Genomic DNA, 26,738 nt, shown 5'->3' on the forward strand with positions numbered 1-26,738 from the left:
GAAAGCTTCACTTCTGAGGTATGGTTTGTTCTAGACAACTGAATTTTGGCCAAAAAGGATCTCACTGGCATTTGAGAACTTCTAATCAAGATACTGCTGAAATTGCCTCAGATTAATTTTTTCTTCTTTTTGATTGTGTAATGAATTTGCGTGTCTTTTCGTATTGAGCAGCGGGAGTAGTAATAGAGTGTTGTGTATCAATACTAGGGGGTCCACGGTGTGTAAAAAGCGACCCCTCAGTTTTGGCCGAAAATTTGATGATCTCTGATCGAGAGACTACGGTATTGGAACAGCAACGCCATGGGGGTCTCTCTCGGTTTCCTTCAGCAAAAAAATGTTGAAGCTTCATAAATTTATAGGTCCAAGGGCAGTTTTTAAAGTTTGGCCCCCTCTCGCACTGCTCGTATAGGCGTAATCTCTGTGAAAAAAAAATAAGGGGTGGATACCTCCCTTTTTGTCCCGTGTTATTTTTTCCTGGCCCACCCCACATTCTTGTCACCCTCATAATTGAAGATAAGCACTCAGCCTAAGCTAGCGAAATACAAAGCCAACTCCTCGGTTATAGTTTATGATATCATGTATTTATATTCATTAATTCTAGTCCAGGTCCAACAATTTGACAGGAAGATTATTGAAACAAAGTGAAAGCTAAAATTTAAGCGGAATCTTTTGAGACAGGTGAAGAGCTCTTTAATCATGTAATGTTAAACAATGTTCTACCGTCAAACCTCGATCAATTTTCAGATTTTTAGATTTTCAACTTAGTGCATAGGATCAGGAATATATTTGATTGTTTTTGATAGCTGTCGAACGATGGCTGAAGCAATTATTGTGAACATGCCTGAATTTTAAGTAAAATTTAGGCTTATTTTGCTGTTTTTACTTTTTGAGTCACTTTTTCGCCCTTGACCTCGGCATTCGCGTGATTTAATGCTGCATCGCATTCACAAGTGCCAGCACTTGAACCCAAATGGTGGCAGGTTTCTACTATTTTTTGGACAATTTATTGGTCCACCTGACGACGCAGGGGGCAATTGATTAGACGCAAAAGATTAGACGCGATATCAAAATTCGATTTTCTTACGTACACTAGCATATAGATTTCACGACCTGGTTACCGAGAACTTTCATTTTTGAGACAAATTTTTGGCTAGTATGGTCACAATTTTTGCCTCTTTTAAAATCGCAAAGGGAAATAAACGGATAGAGTTCTTAAACTAAGACGCAGGTCGTTTGTCAGAATGATCAATATTCTTAGTCTAGGTAACCTTATCAAGGAAAGAGGAAAAAACCAAACAAATTTGAAATGTATTGTTGATCTTCGTTGCGTCAAATCTTCGTTGCGTCAAATCTTCGTTGCGTCAAATCTTCGTTGTGTCAAAGTACAAAGCACATTTTTTTGTTTAAAATTTGCTATACATAGAAGCACTTCTTCACTTGTTTAGATGTTTAATTTTACAGTAGAATAACAGAATAAGAACATAACAGCAGGAACGGCCAGAACTTGGGAAAAAACAATGAAATTCTTTTAACCACCTTGACCTTTAACCACCTTGAGTTAGATCAACTTTGTTGCTGGCGCTGAAAAAAATGGTCTCATTTTGTTAAGCTGTCCAATTTAATGAATGTTAAGTTTTATAAGAGCCCTTTATATGTTTTCACCACTCCAAATAATATAAACAGGTAATCTTTTTAGTGAGGTAAAAATGGTTTTCTATTTTCTGCAAACTAACCAATAGCAATTCTTCCTGTTAGTTAAAGGTTCTGTGAGAGTATACTTTGCTAAATTGATGACATTTGGGGAATTTGTAACAAGAAAAATGGAAAAAGCTGGCATTTAAGAGAAAAACCAGGAAAAATGTTAGCTTTTTAAACACTGTCAACGTTCTGAATTAATAGTTGGTTAACTTTGATGCACTTTCTCCAATTCATTCAATATTGCTTGAATCACCAAATTACAATTAGTCGAGTAAATATTATATTTTAGAAAACAATTAAATGATAAAAATTAGTCGCTTATTTACATGTTACTCCTTGCGTGTAAACTGATCGCTGCATTTTGTTTTTTTTTTAAAATTACCGTCTCTCTTTGTTTAATATAATTTTTGTTTTGCGACTGGTTGCTGTTGTTGATTTTTAACTTTTTAAAAATTTGTTTTATCGCAAAATAATTGACATTGCATGTCGTTTTACATCGGTTAAAATCATATGAAATTAAGGGCTCTGAGATTTTTGTTCCGACCCCTCTTGAGGGGGGAAGAACTATATACTCAACTGGTTTTTTTTTGTTCAGTCAATTTTGGCCGATCGCTATATTCATCGTAGAGAGTTGAGACTGGTATCATAAGAAAGCTTGTCCAGCGTAAAATTTGGAATTAAAAAGATTTTTTGATTTTCGTTTTTAACAGGGAGATATCGAGGTTTAAACTTTCGAGAAAATAAAGTGAATTCCGTTGAAATCATTCACCTTTTTTCGGAATTTTTGACTAAAATTTTGCCAATTTTGATAAAATTTAAATTTTTCATGAAATTGTTGTTGATTTTACGTTTAAACACAAAATACATTGTCGGTTATTTACATTGATATTTTTTGTCACAAATTCCGGCTAAAAATTTTTTCATCAAAAACAGCACGAAATAAGTTTCTTTAGTCCAGTCTGATTAAATTCGCAGGAAATGCACACCCAAACACCACTAACACAATCTTTGTAGACTGATAAGGGGGCTAATTTATTTTCAACTTCCGTGTTGTGTATCAATACTAGGGGGTCCACGGTGTGTAAAAAGCGACCACTCAGTTTTGGCCGAAAATTTGATGATCTCTGATCGAGAGACTACGGTATTGGAACAGCAACGCCATGGGGGTCTCTCTCGGTTTCCTTCAGCAAAAACCAAGTTTGTAATACCCCCATCAATTTCATCTCTCGTAACGCGGTTATTCATTTAAAGAGCATGTCAATTTTAGCTAACGTCTGTTTACTGCAACTACAATTTGTGAAATGATCTTGCCAAATGGATTTCTTCCAAACGCTTGTTTCGAGTTCGTCTTCATATAATGTCCCATCGCGCCCAAGCGCTTTTCAGGAAAATTTTAGGCGGATATATTTACAAGTAAACGTTTAGAGGTGATCGTTTTTTTACACACCGTGGACCCCCCCCCCCCCCCCTTCTCCCTAGTATTGATACACAGCACTCCTATTACTACTAGCGAAATAAACTGGTCAACCCTGAAGTCATCAAGTCACTGAGCAGTTCTCTCAGAGCCTTACTAGTCTGTCCCTACTAGCTATTCCCTGAAAATGTTGAAGCTTCATAAATTTATAGGTCCAAGGGCAGTTTTTAAAGTTTGGCCCCCTCTCGCACTGCTCGTATAGGCGTAATCTCTGTGAAAAAAAAATAAGGGGTGGATACCTCCCTTTTTGTCCCGTGTTATTTTTTCCTGGCCCACCCCACATTCTTGTCACCACCTCATAATTGAAGATAAGCACTCAGCCTAAGCTAGCGAAATACAAAGCCAACTCCTCGGTTATAGTTTATGATATCATGTATTTATATTCATTAATTCTAGTCCAGGTCCAACAATTTGACAGGAAGATTATTGAAACAAAGTGAAAGCTAAAATTTGAGCGGAATCTTTTGAGACAGGTGAAGAGCTCTTTAATCATGTAATGTTAAACAATGTTCTACCGTCAAGCCTCGATCAATTTTCAGATTTTTAGATTTTCAACTTAGTGCATAGGATCAGGAATATATTTGATTGTTTTTGATTGCTGTCGAACGATGGCTGAAGCAATTATTGTGAACATGCCTGAATTTTAAGTAAAATTTTGGCTTATTTTGCTGTTTTTACTTTTTGAGTCACTTTTTCGCCCTTGACCTCGGCATTCGCGTGATTTAATGCTGCATCGCATTCACAAGTGCCAGCACTTGAACCCAAATGGTGGCAGGTTTCTACTATTTTTTGGACAATTTATTGGTCCTCCTGACGACGCAGGGGGCAATAGATTAGACGCGACATCAAAATTCGATTTTCTTACGTACACTAGCATATAGATTTCTTGACCTGGTTACCGAGAACATTCATTTTTGAGACAAATTTTTGGCTAGTATGGTCACAATTTTTGCCTCTTTTAAAATCGCAAAGGGAAATAAACGGATAGAGTTCGTAAACTAAGACGCAGGTCATTTGTCAGAATGATCAATATTCTTAGTCTAGGTAACCTTATCAAGGAAAGAGGAAAAAAAACCGAACAAATTCGAAATGTATTGTTGATCTTCGTTGCGTCAAATCTTCGTTGCGTCAAAGTACAAAGCACATTTTTTTGTTTAAAATTTGCTATACATAGAAGCGCTTCTTCACCTGTTTAGATATTTAATTTTACAGTAGAATAACAGAATAAGAACATAACAGCAGGAACGGCCAGCGCTTTGGAAAAAACAATGAAATTCTTTTAACCACCTTGACTTCAGAGTTAAATCAACTTTGTTGCTGGCGCTGAAAAAAATGGTCTCATTTTGTTAAGCTGTCCAATTTAATGAATGTTGAAAGTTTTATAAGAGCCCTTTATATGTTTTCACCACTCCAAATAATATAAACAGGTAATCTTTTTAGTGAGGTAAAAATGGTTTTCTATTTTCTGCAAACTAACCAATAGCAATTCTTCCTGTTAGTTAAAGGTTCTGTGAGAGTATACTTTGCTAAATTGATGACATTTGGGGAATTTGTAACAAGAAAAATGGAAAAAGCTGGCATTTAAGAGAAAAACCAGGAAAAATGTTAGCTTTTTAAACACTGTCAACGTTCTGAATTAATAGTTGGTTAACTTTGATGCACTTTCTCCAATTCATTCAATAGTGCTTGAATCACCACATTACAATTAGTCGAGTAAATATTATGTTGTAGAAAACAATTAAATGATAAAAATTAGTCGCTTTTTTACATGTTACTCCTTGCGTGTAAACTGATCGCTGCATTTTGTTTTGCGACTGGTTACTGTTGTTGATTTTTTTACTTTTTTAAAAAGTTGTTTTATATCGCAAAATAATTGACATTGCATGTCGTTTTACATCTGTTAAAATCATATGAAATTAAGGGTTCTGAGATTTTTCAGTTGTGATATTAAAGAAGTCGTGATTAAGGTTTTTCAGGAGACATCGCTTTAATTTGAACTCCGCAAAACTGATAGTCAGAAGAATTTTTCGTTTAGGAACAAATGCTTAACGATGGATAGTTTTCTCCGTTCGTTTTGATGCATGTCAATTACAGATTTTTTAGAATTCTGAGGAAGTTTTAGTTGCAATAGTTGACACTATCGCGTGTGACTTTGAGAAATATTTTCAAGATACGTTTTTCGGAAGGGCTCTTGCAGGATAGGCGTCAATCATGTATTTAAGCCTGTTTTTAATGTAGAACTTTAGCTTACATTCTCGGACAAAGCTCTGGCATTGTAATGGAGTCCGGAGGAGCTTTGTTTGTTTTTTTTTACTTGTCAGCTAAATGTTTTGTGTAGCAATCTAATAATTTATTTTTAACTGCTCCCAAATGAAAACTTTAGCAACTATATGGATCATGTTCTTTGTTATGCATTTTTCAGTTTGATCTTTTTTTCCGCTTCACCAATTTCTTTTTTAGTCATTGAAAATAGGATGAACTGGCAAAGCTCGAGGGCATTAAGTATCTGTGCAATTCTTTTAGAGCGTGATTGGTCTTGAAAAGTGTACGTTTCACTTAAACTGCTGAGCAGCTAAAATTTGTGGCGTCAACTGCGATTTTGGTTGTGTTGGACCCTGTGAATCTATTTGTCCTACGCTTTAGCTGGCTAAATCAATGCCAGCTTTGCGGCAGTTATTAGATATTCGTGCAATGTAATGTGGATCTGTCATCTGTCGTGTTGATGAAAATCTTAAATAAGGCTGATCTTCCCGATTTCGAGTATGATGTAAAAGGCGCACGTTTTTGCTTTCCTGGCTTTGGCCTTTCTCCGGCTTTGATCTGAAGTTCTGTGATATTATGTGTGTACTTTGTTTACGCATCGTTTGCATAGCGTTTAATCAGAAAACCAACTCAATTCTTTTTTACAATACATTGGTTCAATGTTTCCTTTAATTTTTCAGATAATTAATTTTGAGCCGTATTTTGTCTATTCGAGGCTTATTGTCAACTTGGAGAATTGCTTATAGCTGTGCAACAACCTAATCTTTTCCTGATACCCAAATAACAGTAAAAATTGACAAACATATCTCCGGAACTACACACGAAGTTTCCCTCTTAACCTATAAAATTGTGACATCTGGTCAGTTTCGGAACCAACAGCTTGGTTCTATCCACACCAATCAGATTATAGCCTGAAACAAATAAGACAGTGATTGAAGAATAGAATCAAATAGAGGGAAAGGAGTGGAGGAAGAGAAGAGAATGTCACGGTCGCCATACGGAGCGGAGAACTACTCTGAGCATCACGAGGATGAGACAGAGTATGTGACTGAGAGGAAGTGTATCTGTCGTCCCTTCAGACTAATAGGGTCAGTTAGTTTAGACTCATAATTAATTGCTCTTGAACGAAGTTCGTAGCTATTATTGTAAACGTGTTGGTCTTTTTTATGCAAGTTTTTCGCTTGACCGTTTTTGAGCTTTTCTTCTAGAACATTCTTTGACTTTTTTACGCTTTCGTTCTTCATTTTTGAGTGATCTCAATTGCTTTCACGCCGAAGTAGAGTCGAATTTGTTTCTAATATAAAATCAGTTGCAGCATAGCAAAAAGAAGGGACTGACAGCCGAGTGGGCAGTTCTTTTGGAGAGTGAGCCGGAGGTCAATTGTTCGAATCCCGGAGTGGTCAAATGTATTTCCACCCGCCTGTCGTTCGAGAGCAATTCTTCCGACATTAGTCGGTTTATGTTTAATTTTGTCACACAATGAGAGGGGGCAAGGATGCCTATCTTTTAATCTCGCCCAACGAGAGGGGAGATCATCAAGATTCACTTCCCATTAAAGTATCAAAAGAAATGTAGAACAAAGCGATGTTAATCTGGGCATCTGATTGAGGTTCAACTGTTTAACATTTTTGATCAACTATGATTGCACCGAAATAGGATTCTCTGAATGTAAAAATTAAGCTTATAATTCCCAATTGCAGACCAATACCATGCAGACCAATTGTCCTCCTAATGGAGTCTCTATAGCAAATAACAGATATTGCTTAAGCAGAGCAGAGTCTATTACAGATCCAAATGAGAACCCAAAACAAAAAAGGATATGATATATTTAGTGCAGTTAACATCGAACTTACACCTGGTTGTAGTTTCAAAAGAAAGACCAAAAATAAAAAAGCTTCACAAAAAGCCATGATGTCTCACTTTACGAGCGAAGAGAACTCAAACAAGAAGACTCGCATGATTCTGTGCGTGACAAAGAATGTTCCCAAATTCGCATCGAAAAGCTTACAATGAACCATGTCACTGTATCTGAATTAATATTGTTTAATTAAACATCTAATGAAACGTTGGCTGAGCAAGAAATTTTGGGTTATAACAGTTTTTTACCTGAAATTTGAAAAGAATGAAATAAAGGGATCATTTGGGTTTTCTGAGGGAACAAAAAAAAGCCATAAAAACCTTCATTTACAAAGGAATTATAGATTTGCGCCTTATTGGTAAATTCACTTCGACCTGTATTCGTGGTAGTTTTTTTTGGGAACAGCCTATTTGCACCAATGATATTTTTTTAAGACGCAGCGTTATTTTAAATCGAAGCAAATTGCTTTCTTATTAATCTGAATATGTTGAGGTTAAATTTTACAGCTAGACAAGCAAGTTCTTCTTATTTTGTCAATTGTTTGCCAAGCACGTCTTTCTAAATGTAGTTTAATGGGAATGAGTAAAAAAGCGAGAGTATTCATATTAGGAAAGCGGCAGCGAAGGTAAAACGAAAAAAGACTATCCACAATACAAGTCCTGAATGTTAATCCCTTTCGACAATACAAGTCCTGAATGTTAATCCACAGATTGAAAAAGTTACTTGACCTAACTACCTGGCTGATTTGATTTCAAAAATAATTTTTGTTTGTCAGTTAAATGAATGAACCTAAAGAATAAAGATAAAAGAGATAAAAGATTATTGTAAAGCACTAAAGATGTCCAATTCTTTGTTGGCAAAAAACATGGCAGGAAACTGATCAAGCTTAATATTCTTGTACATTATTTGTTTTTTTTTCGACTGTTGCTAATGCTTACGGGCTGATGGAGAAGATGTATATTAATTAAAATAAAGGCTTGAAACTAGCCTGTAAATTAAACAAAATTTTGATATTTGGAGAAAAGGCGGAAAAATTGAGGAAATGAATATCTGCTTGACCAAATCTAAATCAGAGATATCCTCTGAACTACAATGCAGCAAATTGAAGGAGGAACCATATAACTGATTGTCTGGCTCATTTGGAAACAAGGAGTTTTTAATTTCAACAAAGCAGATGAACCTCAATAGTTTTTTGAAAAAGATCTATTAGCTGTTCCCATTTTAGATATTAACTTGGTTTTTAGTTCATTGGCATTTTTTTTGCGAGACTCGCTGTAAATAATTTACTACATTACTCAAAAAAATATAAATTGATGCGGAGAGTTTCTTGAACAGAACAATTTTTTACTATAAGAAAGCATATAGTACCATTATAGAAGCAAATTTGGAACAAACTCACTAATATGGCAAGAACTTGGGAGTAAAGCTGACAAAATTCGAAAACTTTTCTAAAAATGAAAAAATTGTTAGAACTTTTGGACACGAGAACTGAAACAAGGCTATATAAATCAATAGAGAGCGTCGAATATTATATAAACTAATTGAGGTCTATCAATTTTTTAGTTTCAGTATGGCATGCATAAAGCAACAGCAGGGACCTTTCTAAAAAATCTCAATAAACGTTTTCGAAATTAATAAAGCCCGAGCAATTGACGTCTTAACTGATCCAAACTGTTATAACTAGAAGAGACGAAGAAGTTCTGAACAATTGTATGTGCGAACTTTTGATTCAGAATTTTTGAAAATTAATTGTCTCCATTGAACTGAAAACTTATGGTCCCATTAAATAGATAACGTTCTGCCTCGATAAATTAAGGTGAAAGCTGCCAAAAATGATTTTTGACGAAACATCACAAAGAACTATGAATAAAGGCATGTAAAAAAACTCGCTGTTTCCCCAAACAAATGGCGTCAGTTATTTAACAAAATTTTTATTAGACCTCACCAACTGATTGGCGCAATCGCAATTAGAAGGTGATTATCAGCGAGAGGCAATGAGCAAGTCAACAAATATTTTTGCAATAATATGGTTCGCCCCTTAATCTACTTTGCCGATATCTCTAGTGCTGCGGTGTTTTAAAAAAATATTAAAATTGTGTGAGCTATCATAAAAAAAGACGACGCTGAAATGAATTCCAATCTCATGGAATTTATAATTAGCAACGTATTAATAGCGCATTGATGGTACGACGTTGTTGCTGTTAACAGGTATTTTTTTCACTTATTAAGCAGGTTCCCATTTTGAACTAAATCAAACTCAATGGTGAACAATATATGATCGAACTAAAAAATTATGAAATGGTTTTCTCTTATTATATTTTAAAAACTTGAGATTGCAAATGACAGTGCCTAACGCACAGTTAGTACGCTTTTGTTGCTCGCCAGTCAGTTTTGTCGCCATTATTCATGATACACAAGTTTTCTTTGCTAAACTGCTTTTATTGTAAACGTGTTTTTATGCAGATTTTTTGTTTGACAGTTTTTGCGCTTTTCTTCTAGAATAATCTTCTCAATTGACTTTTTCACGCACTTCTTGATTTTTGAGAAAAAAATATCTATGTTACAGCCCCTGAATTTAATTGCCCCTCCTGTCATTCGAGAGCAGTTTTTCCGACGTTAGTCGTTTTATGTTTGAATGTTTGATAGAAGTCTCACAAGAGATAGCAAGATTTGCTTTTTCCTGCTTCCCAACATCTCAAAACATTAACACAAAAATGGGTCAAATGACGAAAAAAAACTAAGCAGCTTTTGAAAGAGGACTAAACATTTGTTTTTATTTTTTTTCTCAAAAACGCAATTTTTGTGTAATTGATTGTGTTAAAAATATATAATATAATTGTTATTCGTTGTTAGATACTCTCGAAAAAGTCGCTAGCTATCTTAATTGATCAAAATCAAAACCAATTATGGAAAGTTTTAAGAATTGGCCTAAATTGAGGAAACTTTGATAAATAGACCTAAAATATGGCAAAAACTGGTGAAAGAATTACGAAAAAACAACATTGCTGAATTTTTTGTAGCGCAATTGTGAACACTGTGAGCTTTAATGTGGTACTAGATATGTTGGTGTGGGATGATCTCAAATGATCGTCAAATAGTGTCTAAACAAAAACAAGTGAAGCTAGCATAAAGTTCTCCCGTTTTTTTTTGTGCAAAAATGGAATAACAATCCTCTTGATCGTAACTGTCGTAAGAAGTGCAGAAGCAAAATTCCGAATAACTAGATACGTTGAAAATGAGTAGTCTAATATACACTTATTGGTAGATGTGACTGCTGTTTGATACAGGTTCATATGTCTGTGTGTTGCCTTGGTCCTTCTCTTCGTTGCTTTACTGTCTGACTGGTGGGCTCACAGTAAGAATGAGGTCTACTCACAGGGACTATGGACCAGTTGCAGAAAGTCACTACAAGGTAAGGGTTATCCCATCAATTTACTCGACTCCCACTTTTGAATTGTTTCCTGTTTTGATATTTTACTACTATGGAATGGAAGACCAAGGGGTAGAGATCTTGGAGCCTCTCACTTCATGCTAAAAATTTGCCGAAGTGTTAGCAAAGTTTTGTTGCCTGCGTATTGCTGTTTCATTATGACAGCAATCTTCATCTTATTTTCATGATTGGGCATAAAAATTTAAAAGCTTTCAAAGATACGACGTATCATAGTCTGCTTGTATATATGATATCGGTGACATCCATTGATCTTATTGGAAGTCGTTAGTCAAAAATAAGTTTGTCTTGAATAAATAAAACTTATCAACTTGGTCATTTTTTCGTCAATATTTTTTCTGCTCAGTTCATATTAATTCTTGTTTACATTTTTATATCACTTTGACAGTGTCTGTGTTGGTAATATCTATTCGTCTAATTTTGGATGTGGGTTGTCGCAGCACTGCATCTGGTGCAATCTGATCACGTGTTCCTCTTCTTTCAAAATGGCCGTCACATTCGCTCTGTCTAGCTCATTCTTCCTCTCGTCATTGTATCCTAAAAACAATGGAAATGACCCCACCCACCCACAGAATAACATTCAGTGTCTCTTCAAATCGTGGCTCATTTAACCCCATTATCCAATTCGGCTTGCTTAACCATACACCAAAACTTTTACTTCTCATTATTGTTTTTATAGCTGCGAAGCTGTAAGCTGAGCGGAGCTATATTGCGGTGCTCTTGGTTTTTTACAATTCAAAGGAATTTGAATTGTATTGGGGCGTTGTCTTTTTTTGAGATCTGTTCACACATTTTCATGATTTTTGAAGTCAAATTGGTGTAGTGATTTTGGTCACGCCGAAACAGGAAATTGAGCGAAAAAGCGAGTGGTTTTGCGGCGTGAATTTTTTGCTTTAATTTTAAAGTAGAGTGAGAAAACGGTGTTTGAACAAAAATTCTCTTTCTCGCTAGTGGTTTTTTGTTCACATGCGGCAATTTCACTCTGATTTTTGCTGTTTTTTCAATTTTTTGGATCGGATTTTCTAAATGGTTTTCCCGATCCATTCACAGCTCATTCTAGACCTAGTTTTTTGTTTGAATTAAATTTTCATTTCTCGCTAGTGGTTTTTTTGTTCACATGCGGCATTTTGACATTGATTTTCTGTTTTTTCTTATTTTTTCCATCTGATTTCTTTTAAAATGGTTTTCTCAATTCACTCATAGTCCATTCTAGGTCTAGTTTAGTCAATGAAAATTCTTTGAATTGTACGTCAGGACTTGTCCTGCTATGTTTTTGTTTCATCGTCTGACGCTTTTTTTTTCGTTTTACATATGTTCACACCTCAACGCCTCAAATTTTCTGAATGACTTCTTCCTCTCACTAACTGCTTTTGCGCGCGTGGCGTCATTTCTCACTCTCTCTAGCAAAAGTTTTTCGCGTGATTAGATTTTGATCATAATTGACTTACCTCACTCAATAAAATAACTTTTGCACATTAAAATTTAAGTTTATTTTGAATTAGTTTAAGGTCAAAGTAACTCATATGTGTAATAAGGGTCCCTAATGAAAAGGCTTCTGCGTAATGAATTTTAACAAGCTTTTTTAATTTATCATTTTCTTTTTTTACATAGCTTTTTGAGCGGCGTCGATAACTTTTTCAACTTAGATCTGTATCTGTTTCTATCTCTATCATACGGCACGTAAGTCTATTCTTTCGCAGCTATTCCGGCAATCTGCTTGCTATGTTATTAAGATGTGCATCCATCCAGGAAATGCAAAAAAATTGTCTCATTTTGTAACAGTTGTCATTTCATAAACAGTAGCCTTTGTGCCATAGATGTCTGTGTGTCACCATTTGTCACACACGTTGTTGGATTTTCTTTTGAAGTAGAAAACAAAAATATGGCATCCAGAAGTGTTCGGTGTAAACATCTACTGAATGAGGAAACTAAGTCAGGTATCATAATGGAACATAACTTACTATTTCTATTCTTCTTTTTTAAATCTGAATACATGTAAATTAAACTAACCACTTGGTTAATTTTACATGTTAGAAATTTATTAATCAAACATTATTATTTTCTAATTCATAACAAATTAAGGTTCGGTTTTCTTAAAATAGTTTTGATAAAAAGTATGTTTGAATCTTGCAACCCTTCTGTCTATTGGAACTCTTTCGTGTCGTTTAAGCATTTCCGCTGTAACTTTTTGTTTAAATTTGGTCTTCGACGTTCCTTTTCTAATTGTAATTGGACGTGTGTTCCATTTTCGAATAAAGTTACGAACATTTGAACCAGTACTCCATTTTGACTTACATTTTTGTTCTAAGAAAAAGTTATGGGTTCGTTTGTTTACAATAATTGGCACATTTTCTAAAAATCTGAAATGTTTATTGGAGCGATTTCTTGCTTTTTGGAGAATTTTGAAAAACCTACTTAATGACAACCGTGTTATTTGGAGCTCTCCTGGAAGAATTTTAGTCTCCAGAAGTAGATCTCTGGCAATATCGTATTTGGTTTTCATAAAGCAAACTTTTATGCCCCAGTTTATCTGTTTGTTATTTCTGTCAATAGAGTAAGATGGTAAATTTTGAAAAAAAAAATCGCACTAAAATCTAAATGAGACAAAACTAGTGATTTAAAAAGATTTATTCTTGTTTTTAACGGTACCTGATAACGAACCAAATATAATGATCTGATTGCTGAAGCCATTTAACTGATAACCTTATTTAGTTGATTTTGGTATGTCAGTTCGCTATCAATTATATGTCAGTTCCCTATCAGTTCCCTTCCATCGAATATCTTTCCACTCTCTTATAATTTTGTGTAGTTTTTTCTCAGGATGTATTTTGTAAGTCGCAGAGGATTTTTCCAGAAACAATGCAAAAATAGTTCAGTCGTATTTCAATTTTTCTGTCAGTACTGTTAGAAGTTTTTATATCAGTCTTGTGGTCTTGTTTTACGCAACTTTTGCTCAATCAATTTTTTGTATGATCAGTTTGCTTTTTCAAGTGAATTTTTTATGCTTGATTTTGGCGTCTTTAATTGCTGTACATTCAGACTTAAAAGCAGTTGAACTTAATTGCGGCAGCTCACTACTAAAAGTCAAATAGAAAGTGTGGTTTCAGTTTTCATTTTAAATTTGAGAATTGATTTATAAGCTCTAAAACATCCGTAGTGATAATATACCCCTCCTGTGGCTAATGTAAGGAACAATTGACCGCCCGCCTGTCGTTTGAGAGAAAATTGGATGTTTTTGCAATTTTTCAAAGATTTTTTAATGATATTGCGTTTGTTTCGTTGTGCAAAATATGCCAGAGTGTACTATAAATCCCGTCCCTTTTTCTAAGGATCGTTGTTACTCACTGTCCACAATGGGTTTTCTGATCTCACTGAACTTTACTGCGTTTTCCCATCTTTGTTGCTTTGTGGGCAAAGTGCAGTTGCGGTTGTTGCAATCAGATCTATAAAATAGCAGTCAAATAGTGGGAGATTAAAAAAGCATTTTTAAGAAAAAAGAATAAGTAGTCTACAAAGTATGCTACACTACTTCTTTTGGAACTATCGAGTCATTATGGATTGAAAGGTCTGATAGGTTTAGTATAATTAATAGTACTCAGTGACAAAGAAGAAGAGTCTTTTAAGCTTAATTTGACACGTATGAGCCATTTTTGTATGTCGTGCTTCCGATCCATTTTGAAATTGATAGTTTTAATTGATGATTGACTTGATAGATAGTATTGGTGAAAAAATTTGCTGGTACTACTATATTAGAATATACGGAAAGCGTGTACTCCTTAAAATTATTTTAATTGCTCTCGAACGACGTTTAATGCAATTATTGCAGTCGTATAATCCTGATGCAAAATCGTTTGAGAGCAATTTGGCCGACAATAGTGTGTTATGTTCATTTTCTGGCAGACGTGATCCCCTTCGCTAGTTATATTGCGGACTTCTGAAATTGAGGATATATAATGTATCTTACCAGACATTTTTCTGTTTTATCGATATGTTTATCGCATTTTTACTGTTAATAAAATTTTGTCATGAAATCAATCAGAAGCTGTGCGCATCTTTCATCTTTATCCGCCTAAATTTTGGCGCTAAACCAACCTTATTTTAAAAGATACGAATGCTTCCCAATTTGAACAAACATTCATTTTGTTATCAAAATTAGTTAGATGGAGTCCATTAAAATGAATAAAAGAAATATAGTAAGATATGGTTGTTTATTATTGAAAAATCAGACTTATTCTATAACACTAGTTCACTAGATCTTTGATTTTCGTTTTTAAAAAATTACTTTATGATGATATAACACCACTCCTTGAAATTGCGCTGGCGTCAGATCAATTTTAACGTTTAGTTTATTTTTCGCCAAAACTAAGGCTTTTAGTCATATCCAATAACATATTTGAATTGCTTGTTTTAATGAAACGGAAAGACGTGATTTTTTTCTACAAAGCAAATTGGCCTTAATTTTTTAGCAGGTAGTACTGTCTAAATAGAGGTAGACACCACTGATAACTGATAAACTTATTATGGTTTCTCTAGTGCTCTTAGAAACAGATACTGAATCCGTAGAGATGGCCATCTCTTAATGTTCCAACCTGCTTTATTTTTTGAAAAATAATTGTCGTTGGTTGAGACCAGCTAGTTTTTGCTGAGACCAGCCTACTCGTTCTAACTTAATTGATATGGCTCAAGTCTTTCGCGAGCTAATTGGCGTACAACACTGCCAACGTATAACTCTGCCGATTACTGTTAAGTGTGTCATTCGTTTCATTGCTCTTAAACGAAGTTTAGCAATTATATTAGTCCTGTTGATTTTCTTATGCGATTTTTTGCTGGACCAATTTTTCGTGTTATCCATTTGACTTCTCGTCCTTGAAAACGGGATAAACAGGTAGCGCCCAGCGGGCGTCAAGTTCTCTTAGAGCCTTTCAGCTCAGTAGTCTCCAAGTAAGCGATTCAGAGAATTTGTTTTGGAGACTTATACTTTATACTTTTGGTGTGCAGGGCGGTTCTTAGGAGGTTGACCCCACAACGCCCCCCCCCCCCACACACACACACAGACAGCCCCCTCACTTCACCTCCCCCCTCAAATCCTTACTCCTGCGCATTGTTCAGGCCGTAAGGGCCCTGTGCAGCCAAAGACCCCCTCCCACAGTTGACCCACCCACTGCAGTTGCCTCCTCATCAGCCCCCCCCCCCCCGGTTCACCCTCCCCCCGCTGCGCTCACCTCATGCGCCTTCAATTAAGCTAAAGCTAGCTTCACTAAACCGTGGCCAGCTATTGACGAAGCCAACCGCTTGCCGACATTAGTCGGTTATGTTTTTATTTTTTTCTGAAACGGTGAATTTATAAATCAATTAAATCACTTATCGACTGCAAAATTGTTGGAAAATTATAATAGTATTGTGATATGTTTAAAATACGTTATTCATCAGGGCAAAAACGTTGTTGTGTGAGGTAAATTACAGGCAAAAAATAATTACGCATCTTGGTCATGCCTTAGCTGCTCCTGGGACTTTATATGAATATGAACAAGTGATCAGCTTGGCTGACCTGATCGCTCCAAAATCATTACGGTGAGCTCTTAGCTTATTATTGATTATTTTGGTCAACATTTAAGTTGTAATTGCCTTTTCTTTGCAATTTCGGCAATACTCGTGGCAATTTGGGCAGTTCTAATATCAGTTATAGCGCCAACATCTTATTCGCTGGTGTAGTATACCTCGGGATATTTGCGCATTAGTTTGCTTATAGAATTTTTCTGATTACTTTAATTTGCAATGATCTTGCTGTATGAATCTCCCTTAACTATTACAGTATAGTAATTTTTTTCCTTTATTTGCTCTCGAATGAAGATAGAGGCAATTATCGTAAACTTCAGGTTGAGTCTCTTTTTATGCAAAATTTTTGGATAACCGTTCTGTTCTAGAACATTGTTTTGATTTCACTTCTCGTGTCGAATTTTTTAGCACCCGTTAAGAAAAATTATGAAGGCTACAGTCCCATCTGAATTTATTTGCCCACTCTACTGTCATTCGAGAGCAATTTTATCTAGAATTATTTTGTAACTAAATTTAATTGGTAGTGAAACGTATCCTAATTTGTCGCTGATTTTTTTTGCCTTTTTGAGTTTTTTTAATCTGCTCATTATAACTTTGCCTTTCTTAGACGCTACCATGTTTTTCGCATTTTTATCAGTTTAATGCGCACTACGTCTTGATGAATTGAAGACAGCGAAGTTATCGTTCCCTGCTTCGGCACGCTAGAATTTACTTACTTTTACTTGTCAATTTTTTTTGATGTTTTTAATTGCTTTCCTGGGTAGAGATGTAGTCTTTCGAGTATTTTTGGCCCACTGTAGCTTTTTTGCCCTTGCCATTGGCGTAGCATTTTGGCTGACATTGGAGTCATGTTAGTTGTTTTTTGCATGTTGTTGTCTTCAAAAATGATACCCGAGTGATTTTTCCTGACAATCCATGTTGGGGGAGTTATGGACAACTGGTGACATTGGTGATTCTAACGAGGCTAATTGATGGCTGCTTTCGAAAAGCGGTTATAATTGAAGTAGGCTCAATTACAATTTGATATCACAATTAGTAAGAAAAATTTAAAGGTTCATGATCAGTATGACTTTTTCAAGTACAATCGTTTTTGTTTTGAATCTCCCTCTCCACATAGTTGTGACGTACAACAATTGAGATGTAATACTATAACGATTATAAGAGAACCGAAAATTGATTCAAATAAATCTACGGGCAACTTAAGATTCTCAGTCAATTAAAACATACAAATCCGCTCAATCAGTTTCTCAACCAATTACATTATAGCCTGCTAATAGAAAATGCTGAACTTTTTTTGATTCGCGAAATTTATAAGTAATTAAAAATGAATTTAAACGGTTTTCCCACGGTATCTACTAATATACAAAGGAAGCCAGCTATACGAGATGAGCCTAGACAAAAAATATACAGTCGACTGTATAAGATCATACACAATGTAGAAATTTGTCAGAATGTTGTTGAAGAAGTTATCGAAAACAACACAAATGCTATCCAAGATTCAACATTTTGTGCATTCTGTATTATTACCGAAGACGTCAATTACCGTCGTTACCAAATCCAGTTTCAGATGTTATCTTATCTGACTCCTGCCTGGAACAATCAACAACCTGAAACCGCTTTTTGTGGCAAAAAGTGAATCGCTCTGTAAGGCAATGTTTTTAGAGTTTTCATCGAAAAGATTGCGAAATGTGAAAAAAACCTGATGTGCTGCGCCGTTCAAGCAAATTTATACTAGTTCAGCGAGTTCAATAGAAAGAAAATTCCTTTAGTTTTTTTCTCTCCACTCGTGTCTGTGATTTTTGTGTGATCTAAATTGTTTTTTTCTAGATTTACAAACAGCTGGAATCTATCGGTCACGCTGCTTATCGGAATTTCACAAGAAATTAAAGAAAGTCTAATATGGCTCCATAAACCACGCATTTAGTCATAGAAAAGCAAACACCACCCCACTTCCAAGCCTCGCAGCAGAAAGTGGTCTATAGGTCTACACAACAAAACTTTTTAGATAATTGGTGAATATCTTCATACAACCCATCAGCAATGTTTAATAGCCGCCCTCATCTTCTCAGCCGGCTATTATAGCGCTTCTATTTTTGTACTTCGTCGAACAAACAATTGTTTCGCTTTACCTCATTTTGCCGCTTTTTCAACATTTTGCGTGAAATCTTTTTGACTTCTCTAGGCTAGTTTCTCTCTTCTCTCGTTCTGCTAAAAGTGATTTTGAACATCAGTTGCTCAGCAAAGCAATTCAAAATGAACAGAGTCAGTATAAAAAATTGAAGTCGAAACCCATAAAGCCCAATATTAGATGCCCGCTATTTGAACGTGGTTCCTATAAGTCTTAGTTACCATCTCTAATGCTTATTGGTATTGATAGTAGCCCCTGTAGCCTCTCTCTGGGAAACAGAAGTATGTTCAACTACGAAATGCCATCAAAATAAATCGGACTTAAAAAATGTTTTTGTACAAAAATCTTTTTTTTTCAATCTCTTCTATTTCAATCCCAATCATGCTTATTGGAATCAACGGCGGCTATTTTCCGGCAATCTGCCGGGTATGTTTTTAATTGCTCTCGAACGAAGTTTGAGGCAATTATTGTAAACGTCTTTCTTATGCAAAATGCTTGAACATTTTTGCGCTTTTGTTCTGGAACATTCTTTGACTTCTTTAGTGACTTGGCGCTTGTTCTTCATTATTAGCTGATATAAGTTTTTCTCTTTCTTAAACTATCCAAAGTTAGTCGGTTTATGTTTTGGAAGCGTGTCATTAATTGGCTGCTAGTTGGAAGATTAGGTTGTCGAGGAGAGTAAAAGTCGGCCAGTTTAATATTTATTAATAGCCGCCCTCATCTTCTCAGCCGGCTATTATTGCGCTCGTATTTTTTTTACTTCGTCAAACTTTTTTTCGCTTTACCATTTTGCCGCTTTTTCGACATTTTGCGTGAAATCTTTTTGACTTCTCTAGGCTAGTTTCTCTCTTCTCTCATTCTGCTAAAAGTGAATTTGAACATCAGTTGATAAGCAAAGCAATTCAAAATGAACAGAGTCGGTATAAAAAATTGAAGTCAGAAATAGAAACGGGATAAACCCATAAAGCCCAATTTTAGATGCCCGCTATTTGAAAGCCGTTCCTATAAGTCTTAGTTACCACCTCTAATGCTTATTGGTGTTGATAGTAGCCCCTGTAGCCTCTCTCTAAGAAACAGAAGTATGTTCAACTACGAAATGCCATCAAAATAAATCGGACTTAAAAAATATTTTTGTACAAAAATCTTTTTTTTTCAATATATTCTATTCGTTCAATCCCAATCATGCTTATTGGAATCAACGGTGGCTATTTTCCGGCTATCTGCCGGGTATGTTTATTAATAGCCACCGTCAGCCTCTCAACGGCTATTGTTTAGGCCCTCTCCTTTTTAAAATTATTTCACATTTTCACGTTTTTGATTTTGCCACGCTTGACTTCTGACTTACTTCACCCACTGTTTGAACTGAACAGATTTTAACATCTTTCACGCATTGAATTACGCAATGTAGCGAATACGGTGAAAGTCAAAAGAGCAAAATCAAAAGATCAAAGAAACAGGATAAGCATATAAAGCCCGGTCATTAAGTCGTAATGCATTAGGTTATCAAAGGTGATTAAAGCAATATTTAGATGGCATTAGTATTATACTGAAGAGCCTTCAGTTTAGAAGCTGAATTAAGTGAAATTTTGGAATATGAAAGAATATGCAGAATTTACACACCAAATAAGAACACTGACACTTAAAAATTCTGTCAGTTTCTTTCTCTTAAGTTTCTTTTCTGTTTCAATCCTAATGTGCGTCAAGCGGGTCAAGGGCGGCTATTTTCCGGCAATTTCCGCCTATGTTTAAAATTTCGAAATAGTTTCTAGAGAGAAGATTCAATTGAATGAACGACTAGGACAACTTTTAATTGATAATGTTGTTCGTTCATGAGAGTATTCCGTAAAAATTTTGCTTTCGATGTTTGAATTCTAAGTTTATTTTTAAAACTGGGGAAGTCAGCTTTTCAAGAAAATGTTGCTCGACATCAGCAGTTGGTGATATCTTCATTTATTGTCATAGTTTTCGGGTGCTTATTTCAATCAGTTTACTTTTGGGTACGCAATTTTGACTGGCAGTGTTTGTGTTCCAAGCGTCCAACTAACATAAGTGGTCGAGTTTGCTTACTTGAGGTACTCCTGCAGCACCTGTCCAGTCATGTTTGGGTTCATTTCATAGAGGTACATGCCCCCCATCCCATCCTGGTATCTGCCCATGTTCACCAAATAGTTGCCCAGTTTTCTACTGCCTGAGCCCACTGGCTGCCATTTGATAGCTGCAAAAGAGTCCATTGTTGTAAAGTGATCAAATCTTTCTATTTCTCTGGATACTACGTAGTCCGTGGACATATTAATTGTTAAATATTTTGTATAGGTACCGTTCTTTTAGTTGGTATCACTATTTTTGGTTCTAATTTTGAGTGACCAATCACAATTAAGTAATATGAAATGCATACAAAAAAACAAGCAATCAAGTTGCCTCGATTAACTTTTATTATCTTCGGCTATCTGAATCTCTCGACTATTTTCGTGCATATCATACGACTCTGTTGACGCTGATTAGTTGCAATGATCTAATTTGGCATTTCAAACTATAAATTCAAGCTATAAATTGAGATCATATAAGTTGAGCGATAATCTGTTTCTCTATTAATAGGGAATATCCTGTCGTTCGGTGGTGAAAAAGTTTTTCCAAGTTTTTGATTTCGGTAGTTTTGATTTCTGATCTCCAAATTAGTTGAAAATTGGTCAATTTTTCAGCTTACTTTTGTTAGGACTGTTGATTCCCGACTGCATGTGTTCTCCAGAGACAGCGTCAAATGTAGCATCTAACCTCTCGTACTCATACACAATTATAGTCTTCTGAACAAGACCACTAAGTGTTTTGAACTTTCGATCCTGTAGAACTGCAATGGTGAATGCATTCTGGGTCCCGTTCCATTTCACTCGGAATCCCCATCGGGGTTTGAAGTAGCCATCCGAAATGAAATCGGGTTCCGATATCCACAATTTGGCAGTTTCCTCCAGCTCTTCAAAAGGAGGCGCCGCAGTTTTTGTCTCGAATAAGCTGTTTGAAAGGTTACTCAATTAACTATCATTTTTTAAATAGAGCTGAGGTTATGTTCCATGTATAAAGCAAAGTAGAAAAAATTGTGGTTGACGCAATGTGATAAAAATCTAATGATTATTCGGATGTCTCATAATTGTAAAGTGCATGCCCGTTGCTCGAAATACTTATTGGACATTAACGATAAAAAAAACGTTCTCTAAGTCTCAAATAATATATTTTTTGCAAGATCATTGTCAGATTTTCATTTATCAATTAATTCAAGCTAATTGGTCTTTTACTTGGCATTTTCTTTGTTAAAATTTCGATAGTACGTGTCCTCCCTTTGAATGAGAGTTCCTCGTAAGTGGCATTTGAATTTTGGTCAGGTTGTCCGATGAGAGCGGGTGCCAGAATAATGGAGCCATTTAGATGGTCAAATAGACCAGGAGAGGTGAGGATTTCAGGTGCATCACTACCTAAGTCACAATTGTTTTAGAAATGCTCTCTAGTTGCAGTCAGACAAATGGTTTTGTCTTGTAGATTTAGCAGACTAAACTTTTTTTTCGTTCTTCTAAATATTTGTTTCTACCAAGGACTGGAGGAATTTTGTTAGGATAATTAATAGCAGCCGTCAGCTTCTCTTTTCAGACAGAGCGAAAAAAGTTTTGAAAAATTTTTCGTAGCAATTTTTAAGTTTGAACTCAGTTAAACACATTTTTTTTCAGTTGAAGTTGTTTATATCGTTTACCTAAGGTACCTAGTGAAAACCCCATTTTCACTAGGCTTTATCTTCTTCGAGCAGTTAGCTTTCATTTCGATGTTCAATGTTCAACTAATAATCTTGAAAAAAAATCAAAGACCCCTCTCAGCGACTGTTATTTAGGCGCTTTCCTTTTACATTTCAACTAATTTGAATCGAATTGGTGTGCTGTGTTATGAAAATACGTGAACAATCTAAAAAATTTAACACAGCGTACCAATAAAATTTATTTGAAATTTGAAACAAGGGAGCGCCTAAACAGCTATTGAGAGGCTAGGCTCACTGTGGCTGTAAGTAAAACAATGCATTGAAGTCTTTCATTTGTTCATGATACTTGAGTGAACATCGAACCACGAAATGAACGCTAGCTTTTTTTGGTCACAATGAAGCTGGAAAGAGAGCAGAATTTGAGTCGTTTTGCGGAGTAAATTTTTTTTACTGCAATATAAATTTAAAGAAATTGATGTTTGAACAAAAATCGTTTTCTCGATTGTGTTTCAATTCACATGCAAAATTTTGAGCTTTTACAGTTTTTCGAGTTTTTCTAACCTGTTTTTTCAATCGTTTTCCAAATACAAAGCTAGTCATGTCTAAGATCTAGTTTTTTGTTAAGTCAATGAAAGTTTTTTGTCCTGCTATGTTTTCTATTTCGTAAGGGACCTGTGCAGCCAAAGACCGTCATCCCCCTCACTGTTGGCCCCACCCCCGTGGACTCCCCACCCGCAGCGCTCACCTCTAAAGCTAGCCTTACTAAAGTGGCTAGCTAATGACGAAGCAAACCGCTCGCTGTTCGTTTGAAAGCAGTTTGCCCGACGTTAGTCGGTTGTTATGTTTCTCATTGTTTTTTATTACCTTGGGCAGTGTGGTTAACGGTGGCTATTTTTGCATTTTGCCGGCTATCTTTTTGATTTAATGGGTTCTTCTGAAGTGTTTTGTTGAAAATTTTTCGTATAATGTGAGCCGAGTTATGTATGTCAGTAAAGAGATTTGCGGAGAATTTGATTTCGATTAAAACCATAGATTCCTAAGTAGTATTAGCATAATTTCCTTTTTTTGCCATGTATACTGGTATCTGATTTCGATGACCTAATTAGCTGTTTTTGATTTAAATTATTTCAATTTCGTTTGATACTACAAATGACTGAATTTCGAAGCTTGCGTTTGTCAAAAAGTTATTAATAGCTGCACAGCGATAGCGTGGGGCTTTTATTGGTTCTCTTGGTTTTTTATTTCGTCGTCGCGATTTTTGTTACGACCATATGACGCCACAACCACTTCAAAACTGCTTTTTGTTCATTCGTTCATGCAATTTTAACTGAAGTGCGTGCGTGACGTCATTTTTCGCTCTTAGTGGAGCCAGTTTTTTGTCCAATCGCGTGATTAGATATTTGGTCCAACTTGACTTACCTCACTCTCAAAATTAACTTCCTGACTCGAAAATTGGCTTCTCTTTGCTATAGTTCAAAGAGATAAGGTCAAATGAGTGCGTGTCACTCTAAATGAAGGTTATTTAAGAGCAGCTATTAGAGGCAGCAAAAATTTGTACAGATTTTAAATCAAAATATAGTATATCAGCCTTCAATGAAAAGACGAACTTTTTGGTCAGTCTTTTACCGTTTTTTTGAGATTGCAGATCTACGAAGCTATTGCGGCTATTTTCTGGCAATCTGCCAGCTATGTTTTTGGTCACGCCGAAACAGGAGTTGGAGTGAAAAAGCAATTGGTTTCGAGGCGTGAATTTTTTTTGCTCTATCTTTAAAGTAGAGTGAGAAAACGGTGTTTGAACAAAAATTCGCTTTATCGCTAGTGGATTTTTGTTCACACGCGGCATTTTGACATTATTTTCAGTTTTTTTTTCAAAAAATAACTTCATCGCTTTTTTCTTTAATTCAAAGAGATATGGTCATGTGAGTGTGTGGTACTCCAATTAAAGGTTATGTGAGAGCAACTAACAGAAGTGGCAACAAGTTGAACACATTCGTATTCAAAATATAACATCTCTGCATTTAATAAAAAAAATTTGGTCTGTTTCTCACTATTTTTCGACACTGTGATCTACAAAGCTATTGCTGCTATTTTCTGGTAATCTGGCAGCTATGTTTGAGAAACCTTATTTGTGAATTATAATTTTTTTTCTGTTTGCCTGTCAAGTTCCAAGTTTTTTTGTCCATTAATATAGATTAATTACAACGTTGTTCGTTCCGTGATTAGCAAATTAACATTATTTTCGTCAAATGTAATTGACCTAGCGTAATATATCCGTTCGTGCAGATGTGAATGGCATGGAAAGTGGTGTTTCGGAGGGTGAAAGATCCCTGTAGTTTGATGTCATAGGAGCACTTGTCAGGTCCAGTGATATATATGGGCTAAGATTAGAAAAATTGTTCAGAGGGATCTCGTTAACAATTTGTTCCAAAAGTTGTTATTAGTTTCGAGCGCATAAGTCCAACGTCATGCTAAATATTCGTAGCCGAACACGGGAACATGTAAGCTTGATTTGAAATAATGTAAAAATAAAAAAAAACTTTTTTGACGTAAACTTTAACCGGAAGTAGTTTACTTTTTTGATTTTTATTTTGATTTCATTTCTGGCGTTAACCCTGAAAAAAATCTGGAGCGAAACAAATGTTTTCTCAGAAGGTTTTTAATGTACTTAAAATGTTAACGAGATTCCTGAGGTTGAGAACAATGAAGGCGAAGGAGTAAGAAGAGTACTACGAAGATGAGCTGCATTTCGGATGAAAAGTATTAAAACTTTAAGCTGTATATCACTAAGAATACTTTGTTTGTCAGGAGAATGATACTGTTGTCATTAATAGTTTTATTCTGAGATAAGGTTGCCTGCTCTTGTTAATTCCATGTCAGTTGTCATTATTGAAACATAGCTGACTGCATGTACGCAATTACTGCATCTGATTGAGGTCATGTTTTATACTAAAGTATTGATTCAATCGGTCAACCGAGTTGAAAAGAAATATTGTGATTCGAACTATCAAGAAACATAAGGAGGAACACTGATTTCTAAGGTAGAGCAATGAGTAATCAGTTGAAGCAGTATCATGGCAGTGTGAACTTAGTTACCTGGGATATAGAATGTACTTGGTCGTCTATGGATCAAAATGGCTTGATTCCGAGCGGATTGCTTTTCTCATCGCGTATAGATGTGACGGATGGGAGTTTAATAACTTTGTTCCCAGCTACAATTTAAAATGTTTTTTGAGCCGAATATTTTAAATGCATTTGAAAGTCGTCGTCTCGTTTGGATCATGTAGCGTGTATCTTTTTGAAAGAGATTTTAAATTGAAAACAAAATTTGTAACTATAATTGTATCTTCAAAAAGAACATAGGTTTTTTCTGAAAAAGGCACCATACGGAGAAACAGCACTGCCTTTTGGCGTTCTCTGGGATTGGAAACGATAACTTAATAACAACAAATGTTTGTACATTGTTATCCTAGTAATTTGCGACCTCTCTAGTCTAAAAACAATTTATTATCATTATTAATAGCCGCCCTCATCTTCTCAGCCGGCTATTATAGCGCTCCTATTTTTTTTTCAATAGCCGCCCTCATCTTCTCAGCCGGCTATTATAGCGCTCCTATTTTTTTTTTACTTCGTCGAATAAAAAAATGTTTCGCTTTACCTCATTTTGCCGCGTTTTCAACATTTTGCGTGAAATCTTTTTGACTTCTCTAGGCTAGTTTCTCTCTTCTCTCATTCTGCTAAAAGTGATTTTGAACATCAGTTGCTAAGCAAAGCAATTCAAAATGAACAGAGTCAGTAGAAAAAATTGAAGTCAGAAATAGAAACGGGATAAACCCATAAAGCCCAATTTTAGATGCCCGCTATTTGAACGTCGTTTTTATAAGTATTAGTTACCTCTCTCTAATGCTTATTGTTATTGATAGTAGCACCTGTAGCCTCTCTCTAAGAAACAGAAGTATAATCAACTACGAAATGCCATCAAAATAAATCGGACTTAAAAAAATGTTTTTGTACAAAAATTTTTTTTTTCAATATCTTCTGTTATTTCAATCCCAATCATGCTTATTGGAATCAACGGCGGCTATTGTCCGGCAATCTGCCGGGTATGTTTTTACTTCGTCGAATAAAAAAATGTTTCGCTTTACCTCATTTTGCCGCCTTTTCAACATTTTGCGTGAAATCTTTTTGACTTCTCTAGGCTAGTTTCTCTCTTCTCTCATTCTGCTAAAAGTGATTTTGAACATCAGTTGCTCAGCAAAGCAATTCAAAATGAACAGTCAGTATAAAAAATTGAAGTCAGAAATAGAAACGGGATAAACCCATAAAGCCCAATTTTAGATGCCCGCTATTTGAACGTCGGTCCTGTAAGTATTAGTTACCTCTCTCTAATGCTGATTGTTATTGATAGTAGCCCCTGTAGCCTCTCTCTAAGAAACAGAAGTATGTTCAACTACGAAATGCCATCAAAATAAATCGGACTTAAAAAAATGTTTTTGTACGAAAATCTTTTTTTTTCAATATCTTCTGTTATTTCAATCCCAGTCATGCTTATTGGAATCAACGGCGGCTATTTTCCGGCAA

General features: G+C 35.5%; 3 protein-coding genes across 4 annotated transcripts in view; 2 read left to right on the forward strand and 1 right to left on the reverse strand.

Annotated features, from left to right (window-relative positions):
* The window catches only part of LOC142354358 (uncharacterized), a 406,219-nt gene that overhangs the window by 48,164 nt on the left and 331,317 nt on the right, over nucleotides 1-26,738 (forward strand). The gene's annotated exons all lie outside the window — the stretch shown is intronic.
* Nucleotides 6,119-26,738, forward strand: part of LOC142354361 (uncharacterized) — a 28,323-nt gene continuing 7,703 nt past the window's right edge. Inside the window, exons 1-2 of the mRNA XM_075406635.1 lie at nucleotides 6,119-6,522; nucleotides 10,580-10,704. Coding sequence (XP_075262750.1) covers nucleotides 6,416-6,522; nucleotides 10,580-10,704 — 232 coding nt within the window. The 5' untranslated portion in view covers nucleotides 6,119-6,415. The remainder of the gene's footprint in view (nucleotides 6,523-10,579; nucleotides 10,705-26,738) is intronic.
* Nucleotides 11,023-25,015, reverse strand: LOC142354359 (uncharacterized). 2 transcript variants are annotated; one of them, XM_075406633.1, is made up of 7 exons: nucleotides 24,846-25,015; nucleotides 24,418-24,538; nucleotides 21,754-21,888; nucleotides 21,129-21,392; nucleotides 20,492-20,639; nucleotides 14,086-14,183; nucleotides 11,023-11,277 (listed from the first exon to the last, which is right to left on the reverse strand). In XM_075406633.1, the coding sequence occupies exons 1-7, from the start codon at nucleotides 24,903-24,905 to the stop codon at nucleotides 11,147-11,149; spliced, it is 957 nt and encodes a 318-aa protein (XP_075262748.1). In that variant the 5' UTR covers nucleotides 24,906-25,015; the 3' UTR covers nucleotides 11,023-11,146. The 2 variants fall into 2 exon arrangements, with proteins under 2 accessions (XP_075262748.1, XP_075262749.1); XM_075406634.1 differs by lacking the exons at nucleotides 21,754-21,888; nucleotides 24,418-24,538; nucleotides 24,846-25,015 and adding an exon at nucleotides 24,282-24,369 and having other exon boundaries at nucleotides 21,129-21,430.

This window comes from Convolutriloba macropyga, chromosome 15 (genome assembly GCF_964194025.1).
Source record: "Convolutriloba macropyga chromosome 15, txConMacr16.3, whole genome shotgun sequence".
NCBI lineage: Eukaryota > Metazoa > Xenacoelomorpha > Acoela > Convolutidae > Convolutriloba > Convolutriloba macropyga.